Source organism: Apostichopus japonicus, chromosome 23 (assembly GCF_037975245.1).
Source record: "Apostichopus japonicus isolate 1M-3 chromosome 23, ASM3797524v1, whole genome shotgun sequence".
Classification (NCBI taxonomy): Eukaryota; Metazoa; Echinodermata; class Holothuroidea; order Aspidochirotida; family Stichopodidae; genus Apostichopus; species Apostichopus japonicus.
This window is the reverse complement of record NC_092583.1, coordinates 13280323-13295734: the sequence shown is the minus strand read 5'-3', so window position 1 is coordinate 13295734 and position 15412 is coordinate 13280323. Positions and strand designations below refer to the sequence as shown.

General features: G+C 38.5%; 2 protein-coding genes across 3 annotated transcripts; one reads left to right on the top strand and one right to left on the bottom strand.

Annotated features, from left to right (window-relative positions):
- The first annotated feature begins 2071 nt into the window (after window positions 1–2071).
- LOC139965094 (solute carrier family 35 member G1-like) lies at window positions 2072–6435 on the top strand. The gene is made up of 2 exons (XM_071967318.1): window positions 2072–2191; window positions 3273–6435. The coding sequence occupies exon 2, from the start codon at window positions 3346–3348 to the stop codon at window positions 4423–4425; it is 1080 nt and encodes a 359-aa protein (XP_071823419.1). The 5' UTR covers window positions 2072–2191; window positions 3273–3345; the 3' UTR covers window positions 4426–6435.
- Window positions 6436–9101: 2666 nt separating this feature from the next.
- On the bottom strand, window positions 9102–14550 carry LOC139965095 (solute carrier family 35 member G1-like). Of its 2 annotated transcripts, none has more exons than XM_071967320.1 (2): window positions 14308–14550; window positions 9102–11953 (listed from the first exon to the last, which is right to left on the bottom strand). In XM_071967320.1, exon 2 carries the CDS (start codon window positions 11916–11918, stop codon window positions 10899–10901), a length of 1020 nt encoding a protein of 339 aa, XP_071823421.1. In that variant the 5' UTR covers window positions 11919–11953; window positions 14308–14550; the 3' UTR covers window positions 9102–10898. The 2 variants fall into 2 exon arrangements, with proteins under 2 accessions (XP_071823421.1, XP_071823420.1); XM_071967319.1 differs by lacking the exon at window positions 14308–14550 and adding an exon at window positions 13972–14251.
- Window positions 14551–15412: the final 862 nt, after the last annotated feature.

Below are 15412 nucleotides of genomic sequence, written 5' to 3'. Positions count from 1 at the left end.
ATTTTCACTGCCGCGGTTGCCATAGCGTTAATTTTAAGTTTGCGCAAGGTTGGTTCCTTCTCCCCCGCCCCCCCCCCCCCTGACCTCTCCCTGTATCCCTTCGTAAATCAGGAAAATGCGGAGATAGGAGATAAATAATGCGCATAGGATGTAATTGCTGCTTCTATAAAAGCTGTATTTGACGTACACCGGACAGGAATAAACATTGCTTCATTTTGATGAAACATTTTGTCCCCCACATATGATTGGTTACCCCTCAACTTCAAACTGAGTTATATAGTGAAGTCAGTATTGTTGTGAAGCATAGTGTGTTTCATAAAGTGATCTAGTGAAATCGCTTAGCATGTCTTATAATTTGTATTTCTAAGTAGTTCTAATACTGTATTATAGGCCTTAATGTTTTAAATTTCAAAGCCAAACAATAGTGGTTGAAGATCATGTAGTATTGTGTGTTCACACTTTAGCCGACTTCCTACCCCCCCCCCCCACACACACACCTTAGCCTGCCTCTTCCCACAGACAACCAAAAAATTGATAATGAACCTTCTGAAATAGTTGGGTCTTACTGTAAATTTATAACAACTTTAGTTATGTAAGTTATATCTATAAAAATGAAACATCTAAGACAAAAGAATGATAGACCTATTACTGATCTAAATGGTATACAATATGAAGCTCTAATGAAGGTCGTTATTTCGTAGTATAATGGCTTTTCCAAGCGATTTGTCGCCAGTCACCACCATCAGTTGCCCAGCAACGACTTAGGCCAATCAAAACCAGTAAAGTTACCCTCCAGAAAATCGACTGACAATTAAGATAACAAAGATGATTACCGAAGTGACCAAACGATCATTTGGTAATCATAGAGAACAAAGTGTCATAGACCTGCAGAAGTCTGTAAACGTCTTATAGCAAGAGTAACGTCACACATCTGAGGCGTATTTCTGATATTGTGCCCTGTTTCTGTTTGGGAATGCATACAGGGAGCTGCCACAAGGGAACAGAGTCCTGGTGGGGATCCAGCTGGCGGCGATGGCCCCGGAAGTATATGCTGATTGATTGTTACAGGGGGTTTTGGAGAAAGGAATATATTTACATAAACTCCATCTTTATGACGTTTTTTTCCTTCAAAAATGTAAATTTATCTCTATTCACCCAAATAATGAGCTGGCCGACTGATATATATGCTTACAACTTCCAAAAGAACGTTCCTTTACAAGAATTTCCCTTATGAATACAACTGTTCAAATGCACATATTGTCTAACACATAAAATCATTGCAAATCTGAGTGTTGCGGCCCATTTAGTGATTGGGTAAGTAACAGTGGCGGAGCTAGGGGTATTGGTCAGGAGGGGCGAGAATGGTCTGTAAGGGCGCTTTTGACACTATCAGAGCCGTATATTTATACGGCTCTGGACACTATCTAAGCGGAGCGCCACCACAGGTTGGCGCGTAGCGTACAGAAATTTTTTGAGTAAAGATACTCCCTAGATCGCCGGAAATGACCCTTTCCGGGCCTGGCTAATTTGCAGATAAACGAAAAATAAAAAGGTGTCATCGCCAAATTACACCAACAAGCTGTGACAAATGTCAAGAGGTAGATGAGAGCGCAATAAAAAAGTCAATAATCGCGAATAAGTAAAAAGTGGTAAAGAGCTGAAAAGGGCGCCAGCAGTCCACTTGAGTGCGTCAGGGGGGGGGGGGGGGGCATCCGCCCCTGACTGTATGGACGCTCCGCCACTGCTAAGTAAGTAAGTAAGTATGTCAACTTTATTGAATCACAGAAGGAAATTACATATCTGCGGTGAGCAATACAATGAATGATACAAAATACAAAGAACATTAATTGATAATATACAACAGTTATATGCAGTCTATAAAAAATATGCACTAACTAGCTCCAACAGCGCAACTAAGTGGAACAGCCACCCCTACCCCGTGAAGTCCTTGTTGTGAACACTAATGGCAGTCCCTATAAACGAAGTACAAAATCTCAAAAATCTCAAAATACAAAATTGTATAAGTGTCCTATGATGGGTTTGTAGAACGATAACGCGCGTTTTTGAGAATAGTAAATGTAATACGTGTGAGATACCAGTTACACCATATTGCGCCATGTACCCGTAATGCGAAACAAATTAACGAGTGTTCTACGTCAAATAGGCTTGTCATTTCACTCGGAACGTCAAGGTATGTATAACAATGAAATTTCATTTGTTTTGCTATTAAATCTGTCACTAATGATTGTATTAAAAATTGTCGCATATCTGGTCTTATTTAGTATATCCGCAAATGTAACAACCGTCGTCGTAGCTTTCTGTCTTTAGTAGTAGTTAAGCGAAAATGCTGTTTACAAGAACGAACAAGCTTAACGAAAAAAATGCAAAGATGTATTATCCTTTACCATATTTAATATTCCTGTAGTCTTTAGGCCTAATTTTCTTAATTCTAACAAGGCAGATCCCCAGTTCTTGGGTGTGCTGCATTTAACGTTATGCATACGAGTACGACTAACTTACTGTAGGCAACTGTCTCTTATCTTAGCGTGTCATACGGTCTGCGGAATAAAGACTTATGTTGTCAAAATTTGAGATGAATGCACATGAGATTTCAGGAATATGAAGTTGAAATTATGCGTACAGATATGTAGGCTATACCTAGATGTACTTTTAGAAGCTTTATAAAATATCACGTACAGCTTAACAATAAACTGTGATTGTACGTTGGCTAGAGTAGGTCTAATTAAATTCTTATATAAACGTTTTTGCTAATTTGTACATTTCCTATAACATATAGGAAATGGACCTATGGATGTAAATTGTTGTATGTATGAACCACCGGAATGAATTATCCGTGCTTTTCATCTTCATTAGTTATGTTCGAGTATGAAACACGATCAATGTTGTATCAATAATCTACTATCAGGAACCATCTAGGCAAAACTGATGATACCTTGAGATGGGTGGGGTGTTGGTTACCCAGGGAACTTTGAGTTAGCTTATGTAAATAATCATTTAGAAATGATAACTTATGTGTTTAATTCATGCCCAAGTTGTTGTTACAATGCTAATTAAGTTGGCACCACGCAATGTGTGGTGTCTTTAGACGGACTCCTACAGATTTGTACAGCTGCTTGCTTGACCCAATCAGGTGTCGAGGGTGCCCTTTTATCTGTCTAGAAATTCACAGTCATATCTGAAAATAGCAAACTCTCTCCATCTTTAGTGTGAAAGGCAATTTCATCCAACACAGTTAATTTTGTTATATTTAGAAAAACCGATGGAACGGAATGAAGTGATACATTGTCTTAACCAAGTGTCTGTTTGGTAGCAGTGTGGTTTGAGATGCGACCAACAATGGATATTATGAATCAAACTGCCTACTCTTCTAAGGAAATAGGCGATCCAGCTGGTGGTAAAAGTCCTCAAAGTTTTACAGCACGCCTGACTTATCAACTTTTCAATCACAGAGGACTTATATATGCCATCGGGGCAACTTGTGCCTTTGCTATTCCGTCAATTTGTGTTAAAATATTGCAAGAGGAGGTCGGACCAAATCAGCTGGCCTTTTTCCGAGCAGTTATCATTCTCGTCATGAGTCTGATTAGTATGATACACTCAGGGACTTCGCCAAAACCGAGCAGCTGTCAAGAACTCAAGTTTTTCGTAATCCACGCCACTTTTTCCACGCTGGCGGTTGCCACTTCTTTCTATGCGTTCCAGAATATGCGAGCGGCAGATGCCGCTGCTATCATGTATGCATATCCAGCATTTACTGGTTTCTTAGGTCGGATATTTCTCAAAGAATCCTTCGGTGTCTTGGAGGTAATACTCGTGTCAGTTACCCTTCTTGGGGTAGTGCTGGTGGCACAGCCTGCTTTTATATTTGGTTCTAATCCTGAAGAAGAGCCAGGACATACTGGCCACCCACTGACGCCGTTAGTCGCATTAGCAGGCTGTTTTTGCGTCGCCATGGTTGTTCTCTCTGTACGTGCTATGGGCAAGCAAGATATAGACGCAGTTAAAGTTTTGTTTTACTACGGGCTTTTGGGAACAATTTTGCCGGGAATATTAGCCACCGCCCTAGGACAATGGAAACTCTCAAATTGTTCCTCCACGAAGCTCATCACAGTGGTTATTGGACTACTGAGTTATTTAGCAAATCTTCTATTTATTCAAGCATTAGCCATTGAAAGTGCTGTTTATGTCGCTATAATCTGCATGAATGAAGCTCTGGTGGTCTTTGTCTTGGAAGTATTGTTTTTAGCGATGACACCACAACTGTTAAGTGTTATTGGAATGATAACGATATTGGGATCTTCAATTGCCCTTACCTTGTTTAGATTTAAACGCAAAGCACAAGCTGAATTTGACGACGACAGCGTGCGTGAGCATTCCAATGCTCAAACTACAGATCTCTCGTAAGTGATTTTCGGTCAGCCTCATCTTAAGATTCGAGTAATCTAGCTCAAAGAAACTGGTTGATTCAGTTGTATTGAACATTGGAGGGAATCAAACTCAAAATCATATGATTTCATGCCCACCTTTATATAATTCAACATAGTTAAATGCATTATTAAACTGTTATATGATTGAATGTTAAATAGAGAACAAAGTGACCTTTCATTTACGATGAAGTTCAAAGGTTTGCAAATTAAATGAAAGGAGGCTTTGCATTCAGTGTTTTACTAGGACATTTGATTTCGCCTATGAACTACAGCGACAAGTTGTGTTCTATTTTAAATTGAAAGGCTCCGATATTTTCATGACAAAGTAGTATACAACTATAGCAAGGCATACTGGTATTATTTTATACTTGTGTAATATTTGGTATGATTGTACTCGGGTTTCTCATTTGGAAAATCTGAAGCTAGAATACCTGCGTTCAATCCGAAAAAGAAGACTGATTTTCAGAAATATGAAATTCAAATTGTAATTCACATGTCTGTTTTGTTCTTCCCAAGCTGTATAATACGGCTGACTCTGTCACCTTACCATTTGATGACGCCCTTCATTTTTATTGCGTAGACCCTGCATGCTGTGGGTTTGACAGCTAACCCGAGGTGTAAATAGAGGGCGGGCTGGTAGATTTTCGAGATCGTGATTATATACTGAAAACAGACCGTCGTTAATGTGGAAAATATTTAAGCGTGAAACTAATAGTCCTACGACTGACCCCCCCCCCCCCCCGTGCACACTGAATCCCTCAGCGACTTATTAGGCGACGAATATTTGTTTGAGGTCACATGCAAGTTTATTACTCCGTGGTTGGTTATATTTGTTAAACTGTTCAGTATTAATCGTAAATCCCCGCACACTGCAGGATCGTGCCAGTCGGGAAAACGTTACATGTTGTATTTTCCCGACTGAGGCCGACGTGGCTTAATACTGGCAAAATCATGAGCAGTGGTAGTTTTACACCCACGCACACTGCCCGACTATCTCACGTTACGACAGAGGAGTGCGTCGTATCGTGGTAAGTCGGGTAGTTTGTGACGGGATTTGTGTTGAAAGTCGTGGATAGCGGGCTGTGTGCGTATGCTTAATACTATGACTAATCAGGATTTTGACAGACATGAAAACTTGCCGGTTTCAGTCAAGAAAACTGAACTTGTAGCGTTTTCCCAACTGGGCGTCGGCAGAGTCCGGCGGTCTCGAGTTATACTTCCCAGTCTTAACAAATGTAAACCAATCGCGGGAAGGTATACTGTTGCATGTGACCTCAACGAGCGTTCACAGAGAGCAGTGATTGTGTGCGCTTATTAGTTGGGAACAATTGTTTCAATGTATGGAAAATGATAGGGTATGTTGAAACGTTTATAATCATATTTAGGCCTATTAGGTTATTACCTTGCACTAAACAAGCTGTCAGTAACGCCGTGTAGTAAGATCGAGAATAAACATGTGGTAATATCAAATTCACGATTGAACAAAACACAGTTATTAGATATGAAACGCCAACTGTAAAGAAAATAACCAGTGAACACTTTTTCATATGGAACGCTATTTGTAAAGAAATTACCAAACCGCGCATACGTATAAATTCAACTGCATATGTATTCTGATCGTGTATGCCCGTTACGACTGCATATTATGTATTGCGATTATGTCCATTGCGACTGCATATCTATTGCGATTGCGTATATCCATTATGACTGCATATGTATTGCGATTGTCTATCATATTTGATATATACAAACACATAACTGAACAACGAACATATAATGTACTCCCGGTTTGGTAATTTCTTTACAAATTGGCGGTCCATAGTTTAAGGCTTCTTTGTACTGGTTTTGGGATTGGTCGTTATATATATATTCTTTGGATTGGTTAATTAATGTTTGGCATACAGTTTTATTCATGGCTGTATATAATATTTGCGATACTCATATACTCAGTGTGTATTTCGATAATATACTCTCTCATGTTAAATTATACATTTGCGCCGTTATTTTTACCCTGTCATGTGTGCGTGTAGGCCTAATATACAGTACGCAATACAGTCAACTATTTATACGCTATCATGGTCATGTATATTTGGACAACATAATTCTCTAATTTGGCTGTATACAAAATACATAGGTCAGCCAAATCGAACTTTCATAGTGATCCCATCCATACCCTCCATGCACCTCCCCCATGCACCTCGTGTAACACCTCTGTCAATTGGAGCACAGAAAGAAAATTGATCAACAGTAATAAACCTACAGTCTGATCTTACAAGGACTATTGCTTTTCAAGACTCCCACTTTACAAGATTAAGCCGCATTCCCACCCAATTTGCTTCAGGTAATTATGGTGGCGCTATATACATATATGTTAACTAGGATCTTCACCAAACAGTTTAATGCATCCACGTCAAATTGATTTCACCGTGAGGGGAGATCCATGGATGGTGCCCTGGTTCCCACCATGGAATTATGAGTTTTCTAAAACAAAATGTTTGCACTAAATTTAGTTTGTAAACATAACTTTGCTCAAAACGAGGCACATACTGGACAATTCAGGCATTCAGTTACGTTTATAACGATGTTTTCTTTATCATTTTACCGCCACTCATTGGTTATTTCCGGGTACAGCTATACCGGCACTTACCTCTCCCTGGCAACCTCTTCCGATAAATCCTGGATCCGTCACTCCTCTGAAGATTCGACCATTACATTGGATAGTTTTTAGACAGTACGTCCGGATCAGGCGCGTAGCCAGGAATTTGCCAAGGGAGGGGCGAAACTGTAGATTCAGCATTGCAAACTATCTAAGCGTAGCGCCACCATGAGTTGGCGCGAAGCGTACAAGAAAATTTTGGCTGAAAATGCCTCCCAGATCGCTGGAAATGCCACTTCCCAGGCCTTGTAAGTTGCTTCTTATCATTTTCTCTTTTGAAAATACTAGCGATATCATAAAAACATTTAAAAAATTTTTTTAAAATATGCTCAAGGGGGGGGCGGCTGCCCCCTTCGCCCCCCCCCCCCCTTGGCTACGCGCCTGGTCCGGATTTCCCTGACATACCGCCTCCGCTTATATTACGTGCGCGTCCGCCGGGTCAGTGGATGATTCATAACATCCTATTTTTTTCCGAGGTCTATACTCCAATTAATTTGAGCACGGGAATGAAAAGAAAAGACAGCAGTTACAGTCCTTCAATTGGTGTGATTACCTTATAAGTAATATTGCTTTTTAACTTCCAAGATAGGCTATCTCATTTTCATGTGGACCTATACTATATGATAGCTTTCAACATTATATTACCCACAGCAAAGGGAACGGTAAATTTCTTAACTACGACCCCCTAGATTCCCTCCACCCCCCCCCCCTCAGACCGGCAACCTTTTATCAGGTGAAACATGGTAGTGAATTTCTGAGTGATGAGGGGTCTGCACCTAAAGCGATAACATAATACCTGCGTGCATTCATATAAGTGGAACTTTTACCAAAGTGGAGTTGATCATCACCAATGAACAATATCAGGGTCGGGCCGGGAGAAGAGGGTGAAAACACAACAAATACAACCCCTCCTCGAAACTAGCTATATTGTGTGGGTGGGTGGTGGGGGCGATCTTATCTACACTTTAACCCGAAAAAATACATTGCAGTCGTGTGATCCGTCCACGTACAATGTATTCTTAATACGGTAGGTTTATGTACAGTATACGGTCAGATTGCGTGCATGCATGCTAACCGTATGGGACTTTGTGACAATGAGAGATGTCTGTTGATTCAATTTTCAAATATACCATTGAACCACTGTTTAAATTGTTTTTCTGTACAAAGGTCAATTGATATCCCACCACTTATTATTACACCGGTCAACTGATAGTGACACTAAATTGCAGCATTAAACTGTCAGTAGGCCACAGTCCAAGAGCGCTGTAGCACCGTGGGAGTTGTTCCATAACAACTCCCTGGTAGCACGCACTGGGGTTTGTATGCCTTGATTCACTGCAGAGCATAGTGGACGTTGTGTAAGCCGTTTTCCTCACATGAAACTTCACGAGTATTAGCAGAACCTTGAGCCGAGACCAAATGTATAGTCTAAACATGTCTCCGAATGCACCATTTGGCGACAATTTTGTTAGACATTTTCAAAACTATGTTTTATTCCTAGAAGCCTTGACCCTCAAAATGTATTCTCATCCCCTGGGGAGTATATAAAAAGGAAAACATCTCGGTGTGGGGTAAATACTAAATATTTTTCACAGCGCTGTAGTGTTTGTTGAAATTTTAGCGCAGGTGCATGATGAACATTCTTTCAAACGTAACTGGGGAACCACAGATGAAAAATGACCTTTACTGTATAATGACAGCCTAAAAACCAATCATGCTTTGAGTTTCAAACAAGGTATGGATAGATTTTCACAGCCCTGGAGATTACACACACTCTTGCCATACAAAGTGACATACCCATATACATACTTACACCCTGTCGTTGCCACACACAAAAATTAGGAGAAAAATCTTCCTCAAGCTTGGGTTCACCAATTCAACTTTGAAAAGATCTTGAAAAAATGTTTGTAATAGTCAGAGATGCCTAATTGAGATTATATTATTATTATATACTGTTTCATCACTTATCCAAGAAGAATTTTAGAAGTGAAGAACACTTTATAATGTTTATATCAGGTCAATTCCTTTCATGTATTTAAACCTCCTTGTCAATACAAAATACAATGGATAATCCTGCACAGAGGAAACAAGGCAAGTTTGTGATTTCTTCTTGTGCAATAAAAAAGAGAAGAAAAAAAGAGGGTTTTATACTAAATGCAGAGACTTTGGCTAATTGTGCTATATACTTGATATTGTTTAGTCCAGAATCTAAACATACAATAAGTGTGTGTATCTCTTTACAAGATCTTTAATTATAATTCTATTTCAGATCAGTTCTTTCACATTTCAGTTGTATACATAAATATTGAGACAGAATGTTATACTAGAGTACAGAATTATGGTATATGATTCAAGGAAAAGTTCAACAAAGACTTTAGTCAGAATACTGGTCTGTTGGACATGTTTATAGTCCAATAAGAAGAAGGGGGAGAATAATGAGATGAAAGTTGGTAACTTTCCTACAGCTATTCTGATTTTCAAGATATTTTACCTTTATAATATGCTTAATCTCTGCAATGTTCCTCATCCGCTGAACCTCAGCTGTTGAATGGGACATTACTCAATATATATTTAAAGTGTTATATACATATAACCTGGACCAATTGCAGTGTTTTGTATAGGTCTGCAACATATATCTCAAGAGCTCAACTTTATGATATCATTGTAAGGGTTCTATGAATATGCAATATTTAATATCATTTGTCAAAACTATATATGTAGACAGGTATGAACATATTCACAAGAATTGGTCTGAAAATTTTAAGTAAGAAAGTTTCCTTCACATAGTTAAATTTTGGATTTTCCATGATGCACTATCAAGTCATAACAATGTTTTAAATCTATAATCATAAAGAGGTATATGGTTGTAATAATAATAACAATAACTTGTACGTCTGTAAACAGAGTCAAGGAACGAGGCAATTTTATGAATTCGTGCATAGTACAAACGTGATTATCTATGACAGATCATATTGACCTCTACGCTTGAATATTGGTTGCTATGGCAAAGTCCAAAGAAACTAGACGATAATGAATGTATGTCAGGCTTCTACTGGAATGTCATGAGCAAACCAAATTTTTTATATCAAATCCATCTGATGTTAATGCATTGTTTATAGACCAAATCTAAGATATCTTAGTACATTTGGTTCTTGCTCACGCAGAATAACAAACGATGAAGATGCTTGAACACTCAGTTTTAGAATTATCGCTGACATTTTCGTTTTCTATGGCAGAACATTAATAGATAATTAGTTATTCGGGAACTTATATTTTGAGCTTAACAGTTGTGATCTCACAAACATTCTAAGAACACCAAAGTCATGGAATAAAGTATTTAATTTACGTTAAAATTCATATCAGAAGAAACAGTTAGACACTAATGGCATCACACCCTCCCCATCACGTGTTTTCATTCACTAGATTTAAAAGTCCTGAGGTTGCTGTGCAAAAAATTATACTGTATTATATAGACCGTTGACAATACCATATATTCTATCAATAATCGACACAATTCCAGTGGAATAAATTAAATTCATTTGAACATTCAGACACTACTGTATATTAAGCAGCTCTGTTACTTATACTAACACAATATACTCACAACGATTTGATTCAATCCAAACACATTTTTCCCGCCTTTCCCGCCTTTCCCACGGACATGATTTTCAAAGTTACAGTTTTTATTACAGATCAAGTAGAGAAACTGTCGTTGTCAGAGAATATCAGCTACAGATGGTGGCAAACTTTTCAAAAATTATGACCTGTTTGTTTTCAAAGAAATACTGACAGATTTATGCTTCATTGTCACATGGAACATTTTCATCCTCTTCAGAGTGGTCGCTTCTCCCTTGGATCACCTTTTTGATCAATATTATGATAGATGACCCGACGACTAAAACTGTTCCAACCATACTCAGCCAACTTGGCTTTGCATGGAAAAAGATTAAATCCAGGAATAAGACAACGTACACTTCACTGGCACATATCATTGACACATACACGGCAGTTTCCATAGAGATCGCATATGCAATCATCAAGAAGGACATGAAGGCCAACACACCTGCACCGACTGTTAGGAGAAGAGTTTGATAGCACTGCGGGAAGAGCGGGTTCCCTCGAATGGGAATGAAAATGGCAATGAATAGAGTCAGAGAGATAGCAAAATACAAGCAGATCTTGAACGGATGAGTATTTTCCTTTCCCAATAATCGCATGCATATAGCTTGTAAGGAAATCATAATGCTGGCACATAGGGCAGCTAATGCCGGCAAAACTCTCGGTTGCTGACCTTGCGGATAACCACCGAATATGAACGGTGGCCTCATGATGAGGATCACGCCCGCCATCGTGAGGACGATTAGGAAACATTCGAGCAAACCGAAGGGCTCCTTCAAGAACACCCTACCAAAGAGAGCAATGAATACAACACACCCGTACATAATGGCAATGACATCTGCTGGTGGCATATTCTGAAAAGCATAGTATTGACTCCATATAGCCACAGTGCCAAAGACTGACTGCAGTACCAGGTACTTCAATTCTCTCCATGAGTTTGGTCTAAACTGTAAACCTTTGTAGATGATAAGCACTGAACATATCGTTACGGTGACTATGCCTCTGGCGAGCGCTATTTCTGCTGGACCGACTGATCCTCGAAGAAATTTCACTATCAAACTGATCGCAGCCCCAATTGTAGAACCAGCAAAAGCGAACAGTAAGCCCTTGTGGAAGAGGACCTTCCTCTTTAGATTTGCTACAGAACATGCTGCAGCATGTTGTTTCATGTTTTCACCCTCGTCCATTTCTTCCATGGTTTTGGATTTTTTTTAGCATGTCCTGTTTTTCTCTGCAAATGTAAACATAAAACAAAAGAATTTTTCTATCAGTGGTTTGATACCAGTGATTTCAAAATTAACTATTAGGACTGAAATTCAAACAGTTGTGTTGTGTCTAATAAGAGCATTGGTAATGACCGGCATACCTTATGTACTACTGTATGTTGAGAACAGCCTACAGTATGTATAATGAAACTATGAAACACTCATAGCCTACATTATGAAACTATGAAACACTAATCAGAACAGCCTACATTATGAATCTATGAAGAGCTTTCAAAACTTCTACATGAAATTTGAACACTTAGCAATTAAAGTACTATGGACACCTAGCCAACTTGCACTAAATTCACTAGTACATTTTGTTGTTTGTGATAATCTCATTCGAAATCTATTGAAATTTTTTGAAAAGCTCTTTTCGTTTCCAAAGATATGTACATTTGAAGTTTTGATGATGTGGAGTGTTGCCTTCATCAACATTTCTTACTTTAGCCTTTCATATGTTAACCCCTGATTTTAAAAGCCCACATGTATCATTTCAATCATGTGATGTTCCTCTTGTCAAAGGAGACAATAAAAATATTTCAAAAATGATTAATCATAAACAAAACTAGACTTGAGAAAAGACTTGTAAAATGGTCAATCTTTGATGGGAGCTATTTTCGTGATTTTTAAGGACAATGTTCTTCATCTGTGTTTGTAGACTTCTAAACTACCCTGCTAAGAGAGAAACATTCCAGGCATTGGTATTAAATACTCCCTTGTGAATAGATATAACAGGTGTTGACTAACAAATGCACTATATAACACTGTCACTTGTCAAAACTGGCAGCCAGTGACCTCTGTTAGTAGTAGTCCTCCACTGCCCTGGACATCACTGATGCTTGAGATAAACACAATACAGCTAGTTTAAAACACAATTTAAACATGTTACTTCTTCTTTTCTGCAGTCATTACAGTATATGTTCATTAAGCACACACCAACCATTCCACGTAATTCTCATATTACGTATTAGATATTTGTGTTTTTTTTTATGTGTTTAGATGTTTTAATAGTTTATTTCTTATCTTTTGTATTTTTATGGTTATAAGGACCCCTTTGGAAATAAGCTTAAAGGGTTATCCTTGGCATGTTATTTTCTTTTTGATGCATTTAAGTATATTCCCATCTTGTATTTTAAATGTTTATCTTTATGTGCAATTTTTGTTTGTATGTAGATGAAGAATGATATCTTGCCGAATAAAATCAAATCAAATCATATGCTGGTAAGTGGTAGTGTTAAGTGAGTTGATATGCAGAACAAATGTCTATACAACTGTGAAATATGTAAAAAAAGGCCTACCAATATTTGAAATTTATGAGGGTATTAACTAAAGGGGCATTAAAGCGCCACTGATAACCACTCTTCTGAACCATGATTAGACCAGGTACTTTGGTGAGGGGACTGAGGGTCCTATAAATAATTTCTTTCATACTTTAATTTTATTCTCATTTTGCGAAAAAGTGAGTTAGAAGTTACAGATGCCAAGTATAAAAGTATACATTTCATCAGTATTGGCTTTGGGGTTCCGTTTCAATGCTTTCAATAATTAATTTGGATAGGGATAGGCCTGTCCCCTATATATTCATGGTCCTAGGCCTATGCCAACAGCTTATCAACAGATGCTCATGTCATCAAACTAGGCCTAGCACTGCACTAGGTGAACTAGCCTACAAGTTCTACTCCAGACACTTAAGTTGGCGTCCTAGACTCACAGACGATATCTAAATCATTAATATTAAGTGGCCGTCGTGATATAATTAAAATAATATCACGATCAGCCTAGCTTAGAAAGTTAGTTCACAGCCTAAGCTCTATCATTAGTCACATGAACTTGGGCTCACACTCCACAGATACACGGTATGCTTATCGAACAAGCTTATTTCCAAACATGGGGTTAGAATGCAACCTAACGTTAGTGAAACCTTCCAAGTATCTTCCATAAAGTATGACAAGTCCTTTGAAAAGAGAGAAAGTACTACTATTACCCATGGAAAAATAATGGCACAATAATGGAATAAAAGTCAGGCTTGATAAGTGAGTGAGATCCGGAGCCGCCTACGTTCCCACTATCTTAGCTTAGTGCTGAAATCAAACAGCAAATACTATGCATATGGAGAATGTTGACACAGTGTATCGGCGTGTGTTTAATTAAACGTCTCAATACGTGTTTGCTGATGAATTTCGGAAAACAAACTTCCGGAGCAGATTCAATGTTTCTTATTCTAAATACATACTGACCAGATGGGTTTAATGGAGAAAAGCTGTCGCAAACGAAAAAAAGATATGTATTTTCTGTTGCCCTTATGGCGTGAACGATTTACCGTAAAATCACTGCGACCGCCCATATCAGCAAGTTCATTACACAAATATAACATATATATACTCGTATCGTCCACTTTCTTGACCCAATTTCACGGAGAAAAAGTCTGAAAACACCTGTTCATTCCTTGCAATGGAAGGAAATGACACAATTTCGCAAGCTCCATCGGTAAGACAGAAATATACTTTTAAAGATAATGGACCTGACACAGGCTAGCCACGAAAGTAAAAGTTAGACTAGGACGCCTCACGCTCGTACACATAAAAAGAGATTTGATTGGCGTATGATCTGTTGGGCGGGGCTTGCAAATTGTGATTGACGTTTGTAGAATCTACGGACTCGTTAAAAAATCTGGCGAATTTTATTCAGCTCAAAATGTTTAACGAAAGTTAATTAAATGAAAATAATGATTATTAGTATGAAAATTGCATACAACGGTGTTATTTTCAAGGAGCTCTTAGGGCAGTAAGTTGGAAGTTCGAAGTTACAATTTGGAAAACACACTTTGCATCTGAAAGCAAAAGTGTGCATAGCGATGTGTTGGTACCATAGAAATTACAAACACTACGTCTTTGACATAACTAAAGTGATAAAGTTGACATAAAACGCTCGAAATGGTTATATCGTGTGTCACATTTGGGTGCCAAAATCGTCATTTCATAGGTAATTCTTAGGAAGCGATAGTAAAAGCAATTACATAGGAATCTAATTGCTAAATTTACTAGTGTCCACCGCTGCTCAGCTGCTGTATTGTTATTCACTGGACCCTGGATATATTAGCCCAGGCCCCTGGAGCGGCTGCGTATTTTTTTTTTTCCCAGGACGAACGTGGGTTTCAGGAATTTACAAATCAGAGTAAGGGTTTAGAAAGGGCATTAAGCAATAAAGGCCTAGTCAGTAATCTGGGTTTGAGGTAAAGCCAAAGCCTACTCAGTCTAGTTAGGTTTGTTTTTGAGTTTGACAGTAATTTTATAGGCTATTTGGCTAAATTTACTCAACTATGATTTTAGGGCCTAATGATATTCACTAACCATGTTCAGACAAAGCTTTTTCCGGCAAAACGGCATACTCAAGCATTTTTTGCACTCTCACTTAATAAGGTGGGA

What these genes read in the sequence shown, in the direction of transcription:
- LOC139965095 (XM_071967320.1), bottom strand. Translation starts at nt 11,918, where the DNA reads ATGGAAGAAATGGACGAGGGTGAAAACATGAAACAACATGCTGCAGCA.
- LOC139965094 (XM_071967318.1), top strand. Translation starts at nt 3,346, where the DNA reads ATGCGACCAACAATGGATATTATGAATCAAACTGCCTACTCTTCTAAG.